Source organism: Urocampus carinirostris, chromosome 2 (genome assembly GCF_059441175.1).
Source record: "Urocampus carinirostris isolate Australia breed hairy pipefish chromosome 2, RoL_Ucar_1.0, whole genome shotgun sequence".
NCBI lineage: Eukaryota > Metazoa > Chordata > Actinopteri > Syngnathiformes > Syngnathidae > Urocampus > Urocampus carinirostris.
Genome location: NC_142350.1, coordinates 39,435,737 through 39,459,045, shown reverse-complemented (window position 1 = coordinate 39,459,045; position 23,309 = coordinate 39,435,737). Strand labels below are relative to the sequence as shown.

Below are 23,309 nucleotides of genomic sequence, written 5' to 3'. Positions count from 1 at the left end.
CACAAAACAAAAAAAGGGCAAGCTTTGCAAAAGTGATATGGCACGGGAGCATCAGGATGGTGAGACAGCAGTCAAAAGAAAAACATGGAGTCACCGACAAGGATGAAGAGAGATCAGTAGCAGGGTAAGCCACTACTTTGTTTTTTTTGTTTGTTATTTGCGTTTTAAGTGTTTTAACGTAACCTTCGTCCATGGTGGCTAGCTGATTTTAGCGTTTGCTTTTAAGCTGATTAATGAGTACGTGCATGTGTGTTTGAGATACTTTTTTAATCTCAGTTAAATCAACATCAGCAGTGTTTAATTGTGCTTCATAAAAAAAAAAACGTACAAAATAGTGGTAAGATTGAGCATCACGTTTGAATTTTCTCGCAAAGTCTGAGTAATTTGGTGATATAACAAAACTTTACTTACTGTTCACTCACTTAATGCAAGCATTTGCTTGTTAGCTTATTAATGACCATGTGTGAGTAAGACACTTATTGATTTTAGTTAAATAAAAAAATGACGTTTATTTTGGCACAGCACAAAAACCGTATCAACAACTAGTAAACAATAGGGAACAAAAAATTATTTGCAACAAACACACCCCAAATAAATCGGCTAAACAATACAATGTTAACATAAACATGTCCCCAAAGGGAGTAGGCTGAAGCAGAATCTTTTAAGTGCCTATTCTTATTACACTCATAATCTAAATCAGTGTTTAATTTTCAACTTTTTTGTGCTAATAAGTTTAGGATTTAGTTTTACTTTTCTGGCAGAGTCTGATTAATTATTGTGTCATTGTAAATTGTGCCATAATACTTATCACTCGTTCTTATTTTAGTAGAAAACAGCAAACCGTAACAAGCTTCATGATGAGAAAGACATGCACGCCACAGCAAGCAGCTGTCACCACTGAGAGCATCCTCAACATGATCCTCATTGACATGCTCACATTTTTGCATTGTAATGCAAAGTTCATTAAGGAAGAAGAGTGAGTCAGTTAGGGCAGGAGTGGTTACTTTTTGCTTCTTAATGAAAATGACGTCACTGGGTTTTCACATTTGCAATTATTTCTTGTTTCAAACGCTCATGTCACTTTAAACAAGACTACCTCAGACACTTGCATGTGTATACCATGAATGTGTATGTATCTTTGTTAATTATTTAGTTATTTGACAAACACTTATTGTTGATTTGTGTCAATTCATTTTCAAATTTGCAATGAATTAGTGTTCCAAAAGCTCATGTTCCTTAAATAACAAAGATGTAATTTTACAAGTGTAACGTTTTTCTGACAAACGCAGATTTTTTTTAATTGTAGACTATTCTGTTTTGTGCACTATTTTCTTATTTGTCAATAAAATGTTAATATTTGAATAAAGATTTTAAAATGTGTTTTTTTTCTAATCTGATTCATTGATTAATCGAAAAAACAATTGTCTGATTAATTGATATTGATTTTATATATACAGTGGAACCTCGGTTTTCGAACGCCTCTCAGTTCGAACAAATCGGTTCTCGACCAAAAATTTCGAGAAATTCTTGCGTTGCTTTTCGTTCAAAAAATCGGAGTTCGAACGCCGGTACGCTAGGGGCGACGCTGAGCGGCGTACGAGTGTAGATTGCCCCCACCCCTCGTGAAGAACTGTTGTCACGGCAACGCGTACTCCTTTCTGTTTTTGTTTATCAAAAGCGGTGAAGGGAGTGTTTTAACCCCTAATTATGCCTCGGAAGAAGGTCGGTGCAAGCAGCAAAGTTGCTACAGGTGAAAAAAGAAGGGTAGTGCGTACAACTATTGCATTTAAGAAAGAAATAATAGCAAAATATGAAGAAGATGTGCGAGTTTCCCTTCTTTCAGGAATACAGCATGGCTTCTGCCGACCGGTAAGAAATCCTATTCATATTTATTTTTTTTATCCTTTAACCCAGGGGTCGGGAACCTTTTTGACTCAAAGAGCCATAAAAGCAAAAAATATTAATTTTATTTTGGGAAAGAGCCACACCATATATTATGAGACAAATTTACTAAATTGCTAAACCCGCGCCCCAGACAAAAGCTTAGTCTTCAGCACATTTATTTTTGATGATTTGATAAAAATTATGAAAAGAGAATAATGCCAGAGCCCCTGTCCCAAATTCAACAAACAGACCACGTTAAACTTGTCTCTTTCTTGCAATTACTCAAGATCGGTTAAACTCATTTTGACCCTTTTTTTCATACATATTGGTTTCAAAACCAGATGCAAGCATTTATTTTGTAAAAACGTCACAACATTCTGAGAATAGGGAGCCTTATGTGCTTACCTTTGGCGAGAGATGGGAGGGAATGCTTGTACTTTTTGCATAGCTCCACCCATCCCTCCCACTCACCCAATCAAATGACTAAGTTCTCTTCCGGTGTTTTGGCGTATTTACAGTTCTGTGGATTCATCATAAAGTATCTGAACACTGAACACAGATTATATAGTGAACTTTTAAATAAAGGATTCTTTAGTGTTGTACAGCCAAAACGAGTTTTTTTTTTTTTGGGGCTGTGACACCTTGACTGTAAATTGTAGTGAAAAACATGCCCTATATATACTGCGAAGTGTTTCATTTGCATTTAGCTTTGGTTTGGCTTTACGTGTACCTGAATAGGATAGACAATCTCGATTTTGAACAAGATGGAGAAATTTTGCATGCAATCAAATTGGTCTCTGAGCCATAGGTACTCATAGAAAGAGCCATATATGGCTCGCGAGCCATAGGTTCCCGACCCCTGCTTTAACCGCTCACCACTTGTTGTGGAGACCCCGGTGCTAAATGACGCTTAAACGTCCTGATTTTTTAATTTTTACACGTTCATGTTAGCGTAATCTTTCGTACGGAAGATTACGCTAACGCGAACGTATGATTAGCCTGGGTTAGCTTCATGTTTACGTTCATGGTAAACATTCAAAGGTTTGGAACGGAATAAAATGATTTTACATTACTTTTAATGGGAAAAAACTGCTTCGGTGATCGTACAAATCGGTTTTCGTACAAAGAAATGGAACGGAATATGGTCGAGTACCGAGCTTCCACTGTGTGTGTTTGTGTGTGTGTGTGTGTGTATATATATATATATATATATATATATATACACATTAGTGGATATGTAAGATCTGCAAAAGCATTATTCACATCAGATTTCTGACTATTGGTACTGAAGTAATTAAAGTACTAGCTTTCAAAGTCCTTTAAAAGTGCTTCAATTTGTCCATGAAAAAGATATGTACAAACTATGTCCCTACTACTGCAGAGGTCAAAACAGACCACCTAATCAGAAACCTCACAACCTTTTTAGTGCAGCAATATGACCTTATTTAAACGTGAAACAAACAACTACAATATTCAAAACGGAAAGCCTTGCATGGATCTCATGATTTATTGTGAAATGATACAGGACTCTTACAAGGTTCTCTATGTAACTAGCAACCTACTCTTTAAATGCGTGTTTATTTCATTCTGAAGATCACCACTGATTACTGTATAGCTATACTGTAATCATAGAAACATGCTTCCTGTATACAAAACTTGATTTTCCAGAACTGTCTTTGATCTCACTACCACCTAATTCTACAAGTTTGAAAATGGATTGAGTGAAAATTCAGATTTTCTTTTCTCTTTTTTTTTAAGGTACGATGAGGCAAACAAGCACTATGATGCTATTCTTCAAGAGGACCCAACAAATACGGTAAGACAGTCGCTGGTTTTGCATTGACTTTAAAAAAAAATATTTGAATTTTTTTAATTATTCAAAATGACAATTGGTCACATGCGGCGTGATATTTTTCCATAAATCATTAAGTTCTGTGTGGGACCTTGCCGATGATATGACATCCCCTTCCACCCCTTCCATTCTCATGCTTTGTTTCAGAATAATTCTTCATTGGCACCGAAAATGACCCCACGCAAACATACCCTATACAATATTCACAGATCACATCCTGATGGTTCTACTTTTTTGATGATTCACATTAGATAACTTTCACTTTTTCAATCATGTTTCCATCTTTAAATTTAGGAAACAGTTTATGTGACGCTTACTTTTTGGGTAAGAAGTTCGACCTACTACTAGTTATTTTTACCTAGAAATGAAGTAGTTGTCACAAATAAAATAGAAAACTACTAATCATCTCAACATCTAAAGAATATATGGCTTTTTTTAACATCAATAAGGAGGGAGATTGAAAATGTTGGGAAAATAATTATTTATTTACTAAGGGATCGGAGGATCAATAATACCCCAACATTCTGGAAAAAGGCGGATTGGTCTATTTGAGAACTTTAAACAGTTAAGGCAACCCAAATTGCTAATTATAACAAGAAATGTAGGCGGTATTAAAAAAAAAAAAAAACTTTGACACACCTCAACATTTAATTGTTCATTGTTGATTTTGTCCTTGTGTTTGAAGGAAATTGACAAGTTGCTAGGATTTAAAAAAACCTCCCTGCAAAAATAAATGTCAACGATTTAAGTACTGGTAGTGCCAATTACCATACTTACATACAGAATTACATTCTGACAATGGAATGGATTAAAAAAAACAAAAAAAAAACACTGGTCTTTCTTTTGGGGTATGTTACCTGTAAAATGTTTGCCACAATCCGTCCCCTTTGGAACTGGGGTTATTGATACAGGGTGGTGCAAAGGTTTGCTTAATTTAGGTCGCTGTCTTGGAGTAAGGACTATCACAAGCAATTCCCCCTGCAGGTTTAGGATTCAGCTGGGGATTGGTCTAAGAAATGACGGAAAATTGGTGACCACAAGGAAGACTCGCTAAAGCATGCCAGCATGCAAAGCAGGGATTGGAAAGTAAGCTGTTGTAATTACAGGTTGTGGAGAAGATGTGGTACCCATTAACCATAATTGTTGACTCAACAAAAATTGCTTAAGGTTTTTTCATTTTTTACCAAGACTTTATGCAAATGCTGAACAAAAACCTGTCCAAACCTTTTTTTTTAATCATTCTTTGCTAAAATGTGGTTTATTCTATAATTGAATGATTACTTTGATACCAATACTGAAATGATACCACTGAAAATTCAATCTCTGGAAAAAAAATGGAACCCATTTATTTGTCATTTCTGAGTCTCAACTAACTCCAGTTTCTTTCTGAACATACCCTTGATGTATACTTGGAGCAGGTGTAAAAACTCATTCCGGGGTGCATTTACATTGTCTTTTCAATCCATCAAAATTTTATTTTAAAACTCCACTTTGCAGTCAAATAAACACTTGATCTTATTGAGGTTATTGTTGGTGAAAACCCAAAACTTTCATTTTTTTTCACCATCCAATTTCTCAAATACTTCCAACAAATATACTCTAACGAACTCCTTATTGATCACCCTATCTCTAAGGCTAAACCACATCCCGCTTAGGAATTTCCTTTCGGCTACCTGTATCCAGAATCTTTTTAGACCCCTTGGACTGAAAATAATGTTATCGACACTTGAGGTATTTTGACCATGGAACATCCATGCTTTTCTGATTCAATTTTCTCCTTTCCATTTTTATTTTTATTTTTTTTTACCACCAACCACTCAAAATGTTCAGGGGGACCTCGGATATGCGTACATATATGCTTTTTGTTTTACCTTTTCAACTCTGCTGTTTCCTCACAACGATGATCATGATTATAACCAATCTGGAAAAAAAAAACGATGCAAAGCTGAGGGCACCATATTGGGCCCTTTCATTGCTACGGGCAAGCATAGAATTTTCATCAAATACGTTAATTGCAGATTCTGTGGCAAAGGGCATCTTTGGGCAGGTCTAACCTTTACTGGACACCAATCTGACCCACTGCAATGTGGACATAATCAGACATGGCTGGCATCATGGCCATCATGCCCTTGATAGGTGGCATGATATTTTCTTCATAATCATACAATGCTTCCATTGGTTTTGTCAATGAGTATGGCATAGTGGCCCAATAAAATCCAGGCCAGTTCATGAATAAAGATTTGGCAAGACAGTGCTCTTAGAACAGAACTGTGGCTTCTTGATATGTTTTTACAGAGAAGGTAATAAGAATAAAATGCTGAGCAATTTGGCGCAGTGGAAGTCATATTTTATCATATAAATGAATCAAGCTTCAGGTCAGTTTAGCATTAAGATGAGCTGAAAGCATATTTTAAATGACGTGAATGAGACAAGTGACTTCCTAAATGAATTCCATGCAAACAGGAAGCCAGGTATTTGGGTTTTGAGCAGTGTGCCATTTCCCCCAAGTGGTTCTGGTATGACTTACCACTTTATATTAGCCTTTTAGTTTGTTTTTCTCTTCAACTGGACATTGGAAATATATCCTTTGTTATGTTCTTCCTTTGAATACTCAACTTTTTGACTGTGCTTAGTCTATTGTAATGGCAGGGAATCCTGCCGCAGTTCTATGTAATCCTCATTCAATACAGCTGCAGCTCGCTAGCAAGTTTTGTAGTAGTTGATAAAAACCCTGCTAATCAGTCAGTTGTATTTGTCAGACAAGTCATGAAAACCCCCACATTCCCTTTCTTTTTTTTAACCTTTCTACGTACTACGTTCTTTTTTATTTCTCTGACCATTAATATAACGGCTACTCATGGTCCCTAGTTAAATTCTTACTTAGAAGTAGAATTGTACCTCCTATAAATCCTTAGGCATTATAGGTAAATGAAAACAATCTGGATTTACACTGTTGTTTGGAACTGTAATGAAGATTGCAGTAAAATGTAAGCTGATTATCTAAACATATAAAAAATATTCTAACAATTATTAAGTTTCACCATTCAGCCTAATTCTTCTATTGGTTGAATTACGGTAGCCTTCACAGTATCTGGTGCAGTGCTAAAATGCTACACACAGGGTCGCGGTTTTGTTCCCAATTCTGGCAAATTGAAATGACTTATTTTCACTCACTGGTTTCGGGATTACAGAACCAGTTCAGTTCAAATCCCCAGTGGCTCAACTGGTCAAGGATTCACCTTCCACACAAAGGGATGTTTTTCAAATTCCAACTAAGCCTTCAAAAGTGTATTTAGATCACCTCACTGTTGGTTCCATCATTTTATTTTAACACAACCAAGTTTTTCTTGCACGTTTCCAACATTCTCCTGCATAATGCAGACATTTAACAGTATTTTTCAGTTTTCAGCATTACCAAAAAATGATTGAATAAAAAATTCTCTTTGTCCAAGCGTTTCAAGAAATTCAGGACTATCAGATGTTTTTTTTCAGGGAAAAAACACTGCCCTAAAGCCTGTTTACTCTCTTCTCTCCAGGCTGCAAGAAAACGCAAAATCTCTATTTTGAAGGCCCAGGGAAAGGGCCCTGAAGCCATCCGCGAGCTCAATGAATATTTAGAGCAGTAAGTCCCTTGAACACATCTTGGTAACAAGTAACTAAATAATATTCACACAACTGATATGGCAATCTTAACAACAAGTGCACCCAACGCATGCAAAACAGTCACTTTTAAAATGTTAAACCTGCATACCTTGTGCATTGTTTTATTCAGTGGTCATTTTGTTTTTTACAGATTTGTTGGTGATCAAGAAGCATGGCATGAATTGTCGGAACTTTATATAAATGAACATGAGTGAGTATACTTCATTGATGGATGCGCACATGTTTTTGGTACTGTTTTAATGCACAAGGGTAAAATAAAAAGTACATGACAATTCAGATGCAGAACATTTAGGCTTACAGAAGATTGATTTGATCAGGGTCCATATTTATTGTGAAGAATTTGAGTAGGATATCAGTTTTCACTCGCATGTTAGCAGAATCACTCTACCTCCTTCGTACTGACTCGTTTGTTGCCATGTTAAATGACTATGTGGACAGCAGTGTTTGAGGAAGTGCTAATTGTGTGTCCCATTGAAATATCAGTCAGTGGTTGCATTATTTTTTTTTTGCTTGCATGCACTGGCTCTATGGTTTCTCGGTTGCTGTGGTTTGAAGACAGTGGAACAAAAAAGTGCAATATTACAAGCCTTTGTTCAGAAAGCTTTATTACTGTGTTTGGATCATGTAAAAGGGATCTCCATGGGTGGACAGATCATCTAGTCGTTCCAAACACTTGTAATTTTACTATAACTCTAAGCAGGTCAATTTATTTGTCATTATCATTAAAAACCAATAGTATGTGCATTTGGTGACGTACATTTAATGTTCAACTTTAAAGTCTGTTAAAAAAAAAGAACTTAACGATTCTCATCATTTTGAAATCAAACTGACATTTGATCTTTGGACTGCATGCATTTAATTTCAAACACTTTTTCAGGCACAGTCTAGCATAAGGCTCAAACAATTTTATAGCAAAACATACACATATAAAATGTACAGTACATGGCTACTTCAATCTTACCAAGGTGAGTCGGACTCAATTTCAATCAACTGTTTGACGTCATCTATTAATATATGAGCGTCATCTACCTACTACCATGATACGTGTTGTCTCCCTTTGCAAATTTTTCAAGTACTTTCATTTGCCGTCTTGATGCTTAAATGCTCCCTAACTTTACAAGTTTGGTGGCGCATACTTTATGTTGACGCTGGCATTTCTGTAATTTTATGTTACCGCTCGAGACGGATAGGCTATAGCGCATGAGCAACTCTCAGCAGATTATATTCATGTAAAGAAGCCTCACTGTATTTGCAAAACGTGTCTGGTGACTATTGTCGATGTCAATGGAATTCATTGTCGACCATATTATTGATTTTAGTCAACAACGACAACTAAACATTGCAGCGCTATTTATACATGAACGAACATGTGGAAATTGTGCAATTTTTTTGTTGTATTGCCTATCCCAAAATATTTAGGTTCATATTGTGGCGACTGACTTGCTCAATAACTCTACTACACGAGCGTCAGAACTGCCTTGCAGAAGAGTGTGGTGATGGCGCTTTGAGATGGCTTAAAGACAAATGAAGAGGTCAGAGTCTGGCCCTGTTACGAGATCGTTGTCAGAGCTAAAGGAACCGACTATTGAAAGGCAGGGCCACTGCTTGAGCACATCTGAAAGTCTTTATGGGGAGGAAGTGGTAATTGTAAGCAGCCCCAAACTTTCTGAGCCCTCTGATCTTCGTTTTTGGTGAAACCCCCTCCCCCTGTTTATTTCTTTCATTCTAAGTTCCCACCTTCCTTTCCCCCTCCAATGCTGTTAATCTTTCAGCCAGTCACCATGGCAAGCTTTATATAGCTTTAAAGGGCTGTTAAATCTCGGCGGTATGATTAATATCACACTGCAATGTACAGCTTTAATGTGAGGAGTTGCACATAAGATGTGTGCAGGTAAGCATGCGTAGTACCAAATAATCTTGTGTGTGCTACATTTAATTATTTCTTTGTTTGGTTGTATTCTCAGCACTTTGCGTGGCAGATTGCCACTCATTGAAATCTCTTCTTGATTACCCTCGAAAACTCATTTGAAAACATACGACTTCACACGAATTCATTTCCATGTACTGCAAAAATGTACACCCGGGACTGTTACTTGTTAGGCTTTTAATGTAATGTTTGGGTCAACACATCTTTACAGCAATTAGAGTAAATGCACTGAACAGAAATTAGCTTTTAATGGACAGGACAGTAAATATTGAAAAGAAAAAGGAATATGGAAAATGATGATGGTTATTGGGCTATCTAATATAACAAAAAAGTCACACTCACATTTTCACTCTTGTAAAATAATAATGATAGTAGATTAGAATTTATTTTCCTCGCTCATGGCTTAGCAGCAGCCATCGACATCAGAGCCGAACTGATTAAATGTCACACACAATATACGTGTGTATAAAAATAATACCGCTTAACTGTAGTTAGCTCTGTAGAGTTGGCAAGTAAACATTAGTGGACTAACAAGTACTTGAGAGCAGATGGACGAAAACATACTAACATTCCACAAGTGTAAAAATACATTTTTGATCACTTTCTTCTTATAAATTTGGTTTAGCACAAATTTATACTAATACATTTACCTATATTGCACATTAGTACCTGAGAGTCATTTTCTCAGTTGCTTGCCATGCATACACAGTATGAAACTACACACTCATGCATTATTTTTTGTTACTGATAAATGTTTTCTGTTGCGTCCAAATGTTATTACACTTCTTTCGGTGCACTTCTGTTACGATGCACTATTCTTTCATCGCACTGTTATTATAACTTTGGCCAGTCTCTAAGCACTACTTTGTAATTACCTTTGCCTATTTATTCTGACAATCGTATCTTATGTATTACATGTTTACCCTGGAATGCCCTGTCAAATCTAATTGCATACACAACGTTAATATCAATGACAGTAAAGACAATTTAATTCAAAACAGTATGCACGCATACATTTTCTTATTGCTTACCCATTTACAAATCTAAGCAGTGACAAACCCATGGCTACATAAGTTGAACTGTATTCTTTCTCCTTCTCAGTTATGGAAAAGCTGCATTTTGTCTTGAAGAGTTGATGATGACTAATCCTCACAATCACTTGTATTGTGAGCAATATGCTGAGGTAACTATCATAAAAGTGAAAAAACATTAAGCTTCTGTGGCACTCAGGTGACAAACACAGTGGTAGTGTTGTTCAGTCAATATGGATAATGAAAAAAATGCATTTACTGTTTGTCATACTGCTGTTACTGATAGCTACTATGCACATCTAAGTGCTATGTCTTTCCTTGTAGGTGAAGTACACTCAGGGAGGCTTGGAAAACCTGGAGCTGTCGAGAAAATATTTTGCTCAGGCTCTGAGGCTGAACAACAGGAACATGAGGGCATTGTTTGGTCTGTATATGGTAAGTACTGTGTTGTATTCGAAGAAGTTGGGATAGAAAACAGGACAGACGAAACTAAAATAGACATCTTTTAGTCTTGTGGTTTGTCAGTGTTGAGGCTGGTTAGGTGTGCCAAATACCACGCAAGCCAGTCTGTCCACTCGGGTATGAGTGGATGTCTTTTTCGAGGGGTGGAAGGGGCTGACTCAGATGGTGAACGCAAGGATCGGAAAGTCTTCCCCACTAGTACTTTGGTACTTTTTTTATGTTGACTTAAATAAATAAAGTAGTCATGATTTGAAAGAGAAACCTCTGGGAAAGTGATCCAACCAGGTGCCACTTTGATTATGGTGTGTGGAACAGCCCACTGGTAATTTCATTTGTTTAAACCGGATGTTGTTTGCCATAACCAATGCATCATCTGAAAGCGAGACCTGACATAAGAACACAAACGAAGGGGTGCACAGAATTAAAGGTGCATTGGGGAAGCTGGTCCAACACAGAGAGACCTTCTGTTTTTCTTGTGCAGCACTGGCATTCTTCATATAATCCAAACAATTTGAAACAGCATACTTTTGAAGCAAGTATGAGGAACAGTTAGGTTAAATGAAGACATTTGCTTCCTTTAACATTTATACTTGCTTGGAGACAGAGCAGACCTCATGATTTCCTGACAAGTCATCCGGCAACACTTAAGTCTTAACTGAGTACTTGAGGTGAGATTTTGTACTTAATCATCATCTGCTGAATTGGTTTGAGTGTGTTTTGTCAGCAAGGCTTGCTGGTCCACATCTTGACAGGTGCAAGAGGGTCAGTAAAAGTGCAGTGAACTTTCACTAGCCTGCACCAACTTTGACAATTCCACAGATGGACTGGTAGCACTGACCACAGTTGGGCTGCGGCTTGGTTATTTACAGCACGTGTGGGGATTCCCCACCATAATAATGCACTTTGTCATAGAGGGATTGCCAGTCTGGGTTGACATCATCTAAACTGTGGTTTAGGTTGTGAAAAAATAAAACGGGAAGAAATAAATACTATATCAAAAAAACATTTGTAAAAACAAAATGTCAAATGGTATGTAGCGTTAATTTTAGCATTCTGGTATGTGAGCGAGGTGAATTGCAAACTGAGTAGCGCTGTTCAGTAGCACTGGGAATCTTTAAGTACCTCCTGATTAGATAACGGTTCAGAGGACACGTTTTTTTCAATATTTTTTCCCCCTCACTGATTCGAATATGTGAAGTTTTTAATTCCCATGCTGTTGTAGCAAAGCAAAACGAGAACTTAAATCATCTCTACAGTTTATGCAAAGTCACAAAATAGCACACATTGATTGAAGTCCAAATGACTACTTCATTACCTAAATATTTTTTTTCTTAGTGTGTAGTTAATAAATTCCAAATTCAGATGTTTTGTGTATCATAGAATACATCTAAAGCATGTTGAAACACGTTTGCCCCTTTTAAAGTATCTGAGGGTGAACATACGCTTGCTTTTTGGTTTTGCTTAATTATGAAAACCGTTTTTCATATTTCATTTTTGACATATATTAATCACCAATTTTTATTTGAATTGAGTGAGACTCGTTGGCATCATAATGACACTGTATCCAGGAATCGTACATTTCACACACCTCTAAACATAGGAAAATACACACTATTTCTGTGTTGGAAGGGAACAAGTCTTGTTAAATGATGCTTCAAATACAAAATACTTTGCATGTTTCATTTCTCGGATGTGTTGGTGTCTCCAGAGGAATTTTTCACACATTAATGGAAACTTTACAAATGACAAATGCAAATAGTCCATAATGTTTTCTCACCAATAACAACGTTTCCCATCTCAAGAACTGTTTTGCCTTTTCCTCTATAGAGAAATTCCCAGTCTTATGAAAATACCTAATCTTTAGCTTTTTCTGCTGCGCTTTATCTTCTATCTAGTCTGCAAGTCACATAGCTGCGAGTCCAAAAGTCAGTGCCAAGGTGAAAAAGGACAACATCAAGTATTCTGCGTGGGCCGCCAGTCAAATAAATAGAGCGTATAAGGTAAGAGACATTGACATTACAGAACTGTCTCAGAAATAGAATGTTGTGCTAGTTATATTCTTAAATGCAATCAAGCATAATATTATAATCTGTTTTATTACAATCCATTGTAACGTTGTCTCTTATTGGTTTACTATTGCTGATTTTGGGGAAAACTTAAATATCCCATCTCAAAATATTAGATCTTGAAATGGTAGGATGCAAGCCACAATCAGCAATACTAAATGCAGCGCTTGCGTGATTTTTCATATCTTCTTACGAGAGACTTTTATTTATTCATCTTTGTTGCTAAAATAAAAATTTTTTTGTAATATAATCCTAACTATTGGTTTGGGATTGTTTTTTATTTTTTCAAAGTACTGCAGATCATTAAAATGTTTTACAACGTATTTAAGTCTCTGAATTCAAATGTCCACAATGACAAAGCCTGGACCTTGATTCGATAAACTATATTCATGTAACTTACCACATTGAAAGAAGCACTATATATTTTTTTCCTATCACTTCATAAGTATGCTTTGTTGAGTTTTTTTTTTCCAAAAGTTTTGTTATTCCGTCACTCGCCAGAAGAATTGACCTACACTGTGTATGTATAGATACAACTGTGGTATTTCCTGTTAGTTACAGAAAATTGATTGAAGATGTTGAAGGGGAATCGGGCAATTCTCATTAAGGATTGTGTGCAATTTATTTTCAGGAATACAAGACCAAAGTTTGTTGCGGCGTCAACTAAGGATAAAAAATAGCAGCGCAAGAAACTGAGCATACGCAAAAATAGACAAAGAAATCGATCATGCACATTAGGCATCAGCATGCAGATAAGCATTTTCTTTAGTAGATTTCCGAGTGCTTTTACATGACTCAACATTATCCAAATATCGTTAACATTCTTGTCTTAATCCTACTATTCCCGATGTAAACATACTGAGTGGTAGAATTCTCAACCCAGGGTTTCTGGGTTGAACACAGCCCATTGTTATCCCTAGTACAGCCGGCCCTCCACTTGCGAGATTAATTTTTGCCCCGGATCAAGCTTGTATCTGTGTTTTTCGGATCTTGCAAACACTTTACCCATAAGAAATGACTGAAAACCAATTAATCTGTTCCAAACTTCCCTTTTACATTAATATACAGTATATTTTCATCCATAAAAAAAAAATACTTCAGCTCTCTATAAAGGGAATTACTAAGTTTGCAAGTGAGAGCAGATGTTAACAAGAGGTCAAGTTGGCAGGGATCCCTTTTATAAACAGGAAAAAATAAGTCCTTAGCTATCTGGTCAGTTGACACGTTGAATATGTTTTCTGTCAGTAAAAACACACCAGCATGACCTTTTATATTTTTTTTTGCTAATCCAAAACCCGATGTTCTCGGGTAAGAATTTGTTGCTCGCCATTTTATTCTACTTAAAGTATTTAGACTTTTCTTTCCGTGTCATTGCAGCCTTTTTCCATAATAATTTTGCATGAACATACACTAAGCACCCCATATTGACAGAAAAGGCAGAAACCTATAATTATTTGGAAAAGAGAATAAAAAAGAAAATCTTCATAAGGATTAGGTGCTTAGATCTTATTTATTATATTCTGTGTGTCTTTCATGCCTTTGTTGGCAAAGTTTATACAGACATCTTTTCCATAAAGTCTCAACGAGTAGACGGCTGCATTCATGTTAACTAATTTTCTCCCAATTTCCTCTCTAATATTGCTTTGTTTGGCTTGTTGACCAGGTCTAGGCTGAGTTTTGGTTTTGCCAAGTATCTTGCATTTGTGGCACTGTGCTTATAGGGACTGTGAGTGCTGTATTAATTATTTTGTACCATTTGGTAAATTTGTGTCTTGCTACAATTCTCTGCCGAAGCTGTTTGGACAATTTCTTTGATATCCCGAATCCTATGTGTGCTGCCATGCATCGTGAGCCGCAAGGCCTTATATAGACGGACAAGTGTGTGCTTTTCCTAAATAAGTCAACTAATCTATATAATAATGTATGATAGAATCAAAATGATAATTCAATAAGAATATTAATGGAATCAAACTCTGCTCGACTATAATAAAGGACAACAATCTCCAGGAGGAAGAAAATGTCAGCATTTTAGATAGATATGAATGTCACACTGAAAGGTCTGAATACGTATGACCAATAGACTTTCTTTTATCCTATTAACAAAAAGTTATACGTGTTATTTTTTTCTGTAAAGGAAAAGGGCGCTGAGTGGAATTTAATCAGAAATCAAATTGTAGATTTTGGCAAATGGCTGCAGTGACAGGAGTGAACAATTTCAAGGTCTGGATACTTTCTATACTCACTCTAATTCCATTGTGTGAAGGTTGAGACAGCCGGTGAGATATCTTGTCCATTTTGTGAGTTTTCTAAATGGTTCCGGCTCCTCAGGCTGGGAAGATAATTGCCTCATATCTGCACTAATGCAGCATGGGCTTCCAGGCGGTGAAACGCAAGGATCATTACAACACACCCCAAACCCAGCAGAATGAGTCACACTTGGAAATTCTAGAGCCAATTGAACACCTTAGCCAACTGCTCTATTTGTGACGGATGTTTGCAATAGACAGGGGGGGGCTGTAGGCCATGGAAATTGTTAGTTCAGTGACAGTCCTTATTTTCTAATGGCTGAGCACAATTGAGGGCTTAAATAAATAAATTAAAAGCGTAGACTAGTCAGGCTTGGCAACTGGGCGCTCACAACTCCCATCTCTACCCGGCGTGGCACGCAAAATATGTGTATATGAGACGGGAACTGTTAACATCACATTTCTGCAGATGTTTGTAAAAACATAAAGCGGGGAGAAGAAAAACTTTTACAACTGTTAGTAAACAAGAACATAGAGGACACAATATCCCCACCTTCTAGCCGCGACCCAAATAAAGAAAACATTTGGATTTTTTTTAAATGTTATGAATAAAATGGATGTGTAGTTTAAACCAGAGATAATAGAATGTATAACATTTCCTTAACTGTACAATTAGCTGCATTTCAATGACATCCAAAATGCTTTACTTGAATGAATGAATTCAACTTTATTTCGAACATGAGAATACAAAAATAATACAAAACAGCAAGTCAAAAAACAAAAACGATATGAACGTAACATGTCCGAAAAGGAATAGGAAGAAGCATATGCTTTACTTCAGTAGCTTCCGCCGTTTTAAGAAACTCAATATGCACAAACATTAAATGAAAAAGTGCAACCTTTTTGTCAAACCTGGCTGCTCCACCAAAAAGTTAACTGCACTCATTGGCCACAATTCATTATCCCCAAAGTCCCATACAGCTGTGAGCGAGGAAAGGCAGAGCGCTCCTTCGTTCAGGCCTGGCGTTTTTTTTTTTGTTATTTCCCCCTAAAATGAACTGCACTAATGCAGCCACAATCAATTATCCCATATTGGGGAGCGGTGGAAGTCACTTTTGTCAGGAGGTAAAGAGTTCTCGCCCAAATACATGATTTTTTTATGTTTTTTCTTACCATTGCTTTGCCAGGGGCATATGCCCTAAACTCACTTTTGGATTGCAATCCCCTCAGTGTAATTACACTTCTAGTCTAATGAACAATTGATCAATTGGGGTTGGTGTTCTTTTCTAATGTGACACTAACGTAAGATGAGAACCATTGTTTTTTGGTAAAATGTTTTATTTTTATTATTATTATTATTATTATTATTATTATTTATCATTTTTTTCAAAAATGCCTATGAGCGACCTTGATTTGTTTTAATTTAAATGAGCAAAAAAATCACAACAGGTTTTGATTAGTAAGATATTGCAACCCTTATAAAGTGGGGTATCGCTAAAGCTCCTGCTCCTCTATTCTTTCCTCCAAACGTTTTTTCTTGATCATTAACAAGTATTTAGATCAAGTAAATTAAATTGTACGTTTTTGAAAAATATAAAATAGTCTGGTGATATGAGATTAAATCTAATGCCTAGTGGTCTAGCAGTTAGGATTCAGCGCTCCTGTTGCCGCGACCTAGGTTTGATACCTGTTGCATCCAATGTTTTGCAATTGCGATAAGTGATGTTTTTGGACTGAGCACTTATTACACAAATACAGTATTATACTACTGTAAAACCTTGTGTGTAATGCGGACCCACATTCAAAGTTATTTTTTGGTACAAAAAAGTGCGTCTCATACAAATCAATACAGTAATTGTATATCAAATTAACATTGCTTTACGAAAGGCACAAAATCACCTTTTTCCCTCTGACAACTTCCCCCACAAACGATCCTTGCATGCCTACGTAGGTACTATAATTCAATAATATGGTAATCCTAAACTAGTGCTCTTAATCAATATGCCAAACCATTTGTGATTGAATAACATTTTAAAAGACTAACAGAAAACAGAATGCCTTTCAACAAAATACTATACAAGCTTTTTTACATACATATACATACTAAACTGTAACATGCACAGGTGAAGAGGTGGAGAGACCGTTTCACCTATCAGAGTTCAAAGAAAAATGCTCTATGCAAATCTGTGTTTCTGGTACCATAAGTAAAAAAGTGACAATGAGATAAGGTCTAACCCCTTACAGCACATCATCTGTACCACTGGTAGTGTAGCAGTTAGGTGTAGACACCCTCGTCACCGCGACCCGGGTTCTATTTGCGTTGCAAACAATGTTTTGTGTATGAAGAACCCAACAGTAATACAGCCCTTACGATAGTCTCAATTCAATGCACCTTAGAGTCTGGTGCTTCTTATTTATGAAAATGATATGACAAAAATCCCATTTTATAAGCCAGTACGTCTTAAAGTGGTGAAAATACTCTCCCTTGGCTAAAGATAGCTTAAGGTTGAGGATGTTGTCCCTTGCCATTTCTTCATTTCCTATTTTTGAGAATACGCCTCAGTCAGAAGTAAGTTTAATTGGCATGAAAAGGTTCAGTCATGTATTGTGGGTCTACGGATGAGTGAATATTTTTTCTGCAGCACTTCCTGTGAAGTCATTTGAAGGCAATGCAAACGTTTTGTGTTCTGTGCTAATACCGGAGGCTACAGAAGAGGATTGGTCTTGCTTGAGAGCTGACACAGAGAACAAAAATAACATGTTTTTTAGGCTACACCTTCTGGTGGGAGTAGTGTGTTCCATCGCTACTTTGTATTTGATGTTTTGCAGTTTCATTCTATTGCGGGTTTTCTTTTCTACCCAATTTGTGACATTTGTAAACTGGTTTCTGGTAAAATAATCCACCGTGTTAGTGTTATAGCCTAACAAAGGCATCACCACTCCCCCGTCATGCCCTCACTCTAAAACCCAAAAACTACAACTTCACAAGTCTGATATGTCCTTGTTGCGCACATATTTTCAGCACACATTTCTAAATCCATTGTAGAACATAAAGCTCACTAAATGGCCAACAAGAAAGGCTATTGTTGATGCCCTGAAAAACTTTTTGGGTTCATTTTTTTAGATTGATTATGGGGTAAGGTGTTTTGAAATTGCTGTTCCTTGTCTATTTTCAACACTGGGTAGTCAAGTCATGTTTATTGCATAGCCCTTAACTGTGAGTCTCACAGAGCTACAACATCCCCTGATCTAAATCATACATGAGGGCAAGATGAAACTCAATTATTTTGTTATTTTGTGCACTATTTTTCGATCATTCCAAAATTTTAACATCTGAATAAAGGGGAGAACGTTAGAAATGTCTTCAAGAAATCCTATTTTCGATTTATCGAAAACATAATCGACGATTCCTCCATCCATTAACTATATATAATTTTTTTTTTTTTTAGATTTTTTGATTTTTATTTTTTTATTCAGTTGAGGCCATTAAATCTGCAAAATACTCATCAAATAATGAAACATTCATTTTATGAGGAATAAAGGCAAAAGGGCAAAAAAATAGAGAAATTGGTTATGTTTTACATTTATTGAGACCAAAACACAACTAGGCAGGCAGATGCAATTGTAGTAGTATATAAAAGATTTTTCTCACCTCGGCCACCACCTCTTTGCCCGGATGCCCTCTGATAGGTCCTTTAAGACGTGACAAATTCTTCCCTAGGGCTATCACATACCTAAACAATCGCACAAACCTGAAGAATGCATTGAAAATATGTTTATTGACTGAATTTTTGCTGATGCACTACTTTCTTATTACACTGTTATTACAATCTGGGCCAGTCCCCAAGGACTACCTGTTAAATATTTTTGCCTTTTTATCCCGACATCCTTTTCTCTTATTTTTCTGATTGAATTATTTTAATACAATAGAATGGAGTTGTCTTTATTGTCATAGATATCAACATTGTGGCACTACGCCGTTAATATATTGTAAATAAGGAATAAACAAAAAAGATCAGTCTATCAGGATAAAGGGCAGAAAAATATTTACCCTGGAGTGCATTGTCTAATCTCGCTGCAAATATTTCCTATGTTGTCACTAATGTTATTGATTAAGACCATTGAATATAATTCTATCGAGAGTAAATGGACTCTCATAATAGTTAGTAGGCCAACCACCGCAGCTACTATGCATTGAGACCACTGTGCAGCGAGACCAAGACGGGCTTGGATATTGTTAGATGCTAGCGATATGTTTCTTACACTATGCAACACTATGCACTGTCAACTTCTAATTCAAACTTTACATATATCGGAGCCATATCCCCTAGTGGCAGGTGGCTAGAGTCAAGAACTTAAAATGTTTTAAATAAACATTGATGTTTAATTTATTTTATTTTTAGATAACTCTGCTGTTGAAAGTTTATTTTCTACGTTTTTGACTGGTTAGGCTCCACACAGAAACTAAGATGGAATTTTCATGGATCGGAAAAGCGCACGGAGCTTATAGAATCTGGTGTACATGACAATTTTTATGTACTCAGGCTTGAGCAGTGTTTATTTGCAGTCCTGGTTACAAAACCACACATAGGGCTTTGTTTTCCTACAACCTTTCATGTTTACTGCTGGAAATACTTAATGTATATCTTCTTCTTCCCCTTCTTGTTCTTCTATTTCTAATTGTTTTGTACTCGTTTCTGATGTATGCAGCTTGCTGGCCGTGGGTCCAAGGAGAACAAGTGCTCTGTGAAGGCAGTGGAGGAGATGCTGGAATCCATGCAGATAACCATGTCCTAGACGTCCTCCACCAAGACCTTCATTTATTTGTCTTTTTTATAACCACACACTCTTGAAGCCAAATGGCAGCTCAAGTAACGCTATAATTCGATGAGAAACTCAATCTAACATTGGTTTGTTTTGTGTCCTTTCAAGTTTTGCTTTTGGTAATTAGCTGAAACTGATATCAACAATGACATTGTTTCTTCCTCTCAAATGAAAACATGTGTCCTTCCATTTAGAATATTGTGGCACAATTTCCAAATAATGTAGTTTGCTTTTGATATTTTACATTCAGTTAACTTGGCCGGCTACAATGTGCACAAGCTAGAAAAGATTTATAATAATAGCTATTTATCGAGAGAGTGTTACAACCTGTCTTGCATTTTAGTTTAACCTACCAAAATGTCCCAATAAAACACAATCTGAATAGATTTTATCTGAGTGGTGTGTTATTTTGTTTTCTGGCCCATTTGAATTTATTGATGTTTTACAAGGGTGCGGCCTACTGGTACTTTTGCAGCATTGGGTGTGAGAAGATAATTGTGCGCCCACCCACCCCGGCTACTTCCTCTGACATTATACACCACCCTATCACAGTCTGACACGCAGTCACTCACCCAACACACATACAACACACACACACACACGGCCTTTCACCTCCTTAATAGGATTTGCTGTGTGTTGTCTGCTGCAGAATACATTGCACAATGGAAATCTGCGAAGTGTCAAAACCACTAAAAGTAAACCGCAGTACTTTTAGGGATTTCTGTATATTGAGGAAACGGTGCCATCTCTAGTGTCAATAATTGAGGAAAAAATTGTGTGACAGAACTGTTCAGAATTCTTGTCTTCACCTCTAATTTAATGAACAGAAATAATACTTTCCATATCATTTATCAATACTCTACAGCTCATCATTTCTTGCTTTCCTATGCGCTGTCCAACTATCTTTCAAATATCTACTGGGATACGTGTGGACAGCCGAAGGTTATATGAAAGGGAGCACGCAGCCTATTAAGTACCATAAATCTGTGGCTCATCTTTTTGTGGGGAAAATATGCAGTTATTGCGCCCTATAATCCTGAATTCCCAAAGAGATTCACCTACAAACTACACATAAAGTGCTGTTCAAAATGATAGCAGTTTAATGTGATTAACCAGAATATCTTAGGTTTTAGTATATATTTTTGTTACATGCCAAACAAGTTACAAGTTGGTGTTGTAGATTCTCCGAAAACAAAGAAAACCCAGTATTCATAATAAGCACGCCCCGAAGGCTGTGCAATTGGGCAAATGATTCAAAGGGGTATGTTAATAAAAAATGGCGGTGTCTGCTGTTGACTGTACAAACTCAAAACTATTTTATATTTCCAAAAAGGTAGGGTTAGGCAATCCTAAGAGTTGGTGGCAGGACCATATTTTTTTTTTTTTTTAAACTCCCATGGAGTCAACCAACTTCTGACATCTGCCAGTTGCTATTTCACTCCATGAATGCTTAACAACATTCCATAATTCATTTATATTTATCGGTTTTACTTCACAGTTTTTTATATCACCTCACAAGTTCCCGTTTGGATTGAGATGTGGGGATTGGGCTGGCCACTCCATAACATTAATTTTATCGATTTGGAACTAATACTTTGTGCATCTACTGATGTTGAAACACCCATTTCAAGAGCACGTCCTCTTTGGCAAAAGGCAACATAACCTCTTCAAGTATCTTGACACACACTAACTGATCCATGATCCCTAGTATGCAAAAAAATGGTCCTAACAACAGAGTAGAAGAAACATGCCAAGACAATGATATTCGCACTACCATGCTTCACTGTCTTCAATGTGTGTTGAAGTTTGAATTCAAAGGTGGGGGGTCCTCTCACACACACTCTTGGACCCATAAAGGAATATTTTACTTTCATCAATCTACATAATGTTCCTCCATATTTTCTTAGGCCAATTAATGTGTTATTTGGTGAATTGTGCCTTTTTTTAACAGAGGGACTTTGCGTGGGATTCTTGAAAATAAATTAGCTTCACACATTATCTTCTAATTGTCACAGCACTTACAAGTAACTGCAGACTGTTTGATCGTCCTTGAGCTGATCATTTGCTGAGCGTTTGCCATTCTGGTTATTTTCCGGTCCGTTTTAATAGTTGTCTTTAGTTTTCTTACGCGTGTCTCTGATTTTTCTATCCATTTTAAGGCATAGGAAATCATTTTAGCTGAACAGCCAACAATGTTTTGCACCTCTTTATAGGTTCATCCCTCTCCAACTTTTTGATCAAAGAAAGCCGTTCTGTGGAGCAATCTCTTGAATGACCCATTTACCTCAAACGCATGTTCAACTTGTGCTGGCTTCATCGTTCTTAAATAGGCGCCACCTGATTCACCCCTGTTTTTGATTTTTTTTCTTTCCCAAAATTGATGAACTCCGAGGTAAAAGCAGCACAGCTCATCACCCTCAACACACCATCCCCACAGTCAAACATGGTGGTGGCAGCATCATGGCTTAGGCCTGCATTTCTTCAGAAGGGACAGGGAAGATGGTTAAAATTGATGGGAAGATGGATGGAGACAAATACTGGACCATTCTGGAAGAAAACCTGATGGAGCCCGCAAAAGACCTGAGACTGGGACGAAGATTTGTCTTCCAACAATGATCCAAAACATAAAGCAAAAGATACAATGGAATGGTTCACCAAAAAAACATATCAAGGTGTTGGCATTTCCAGGTCAAAGTCCAGACCTCAATCCAATTGAGAATCTGTGGAAAGAACTGAAAACGAACGCCTTCCATCCAACCTCACTGAGCCCGAGCTGTTTTACAAGGAGGAATGAGCAAAAATATCAGTTTCTCGATGTGCAAAACTGAGACATACCCCAAGCGACTTGCAGCTGTAATCGCAGCAAAAGGTGGCGCTACAAAGTAATAACTTAATGGGGCGGAATCATTTTGCACACCCACTTTTTCGTTTTTTAGTTGTCAAAAAAGTTTAAAATATCCAATAAAGTGTGTTCCACTTTATGATTGAGTCCCATTTATTGTTAATTCTTCAAAAGAAATTACAGTTTTATATCTTTATGTTTGAAGTCTGAAATGTGGCAAAAGGTCACAAAGTTCAAGGGGGCCAAATAGTTTCGCAAGCCACTGTATATAACCTTAGGGTCACCTAGAGGTAGCTGACATTATTGTCTTTTATCTTGCTCATAAGGGAACCCCCAAAATCCAAAAACCTTGGGAAACAAATAGTGAGAGACATTTTTTGGTTTGGTCACATTGAGTCTCCCTAGTTTCTATTCTTCCATGTACTTTTATATCACTTTCATTTTCACTCCACAATACAGCAACATCTAGAGGTCAAATATTACTAGAATTACTAGAAAAGCAATTATAAAGT

General features: G+C 36.8%; 1 protein-coding gene across 1 annotated transcript in view; it reads left to right on the top strand.

Moving 5' to 3' along the window:
- emc2 (ER membrane protein complex subunit 2) overlaps window positions 1-20,341 on the top strand; it is a 29,516-nt gene extending 9,175 nt beyond the window's left edge. The window contains exons 5-11 of the mRNA XM_088326489.1: window positions 3,643-3,700; window positions 7,273-7,358; window positions 7,530-7,589; window positions 10,428-10,509; window positions 10,682-10,792; window positions 12,715-12,819; window positions 19,842-20,341. Of these exons, the coding sequence (XP_088182615.1) occupies window positions 3,643-3,700; window positions 7,273-7,358; window positions 7,530-7,589; window positions 10,428-10,509; window positions 10,682-10,792; window positions 12,715-12,819; window positions 19,842-19,928 (589 nt within the window). The 3' untranslated portion in view covers window positions 19,929-20,341. The remainder of the gene's footprint in view (window positions 1-3,642; window positions 3,701-7,272; window positions 7,359-7,529; window positions 7,590-10,427; window positions 10,510-10,681; window positions 10,793-12,714; window positions 12,820-19,841) is intronic.
- The last annotated feature ends 2,968 nt before the right edge of the window (window positions 20,342-23,309 follow it).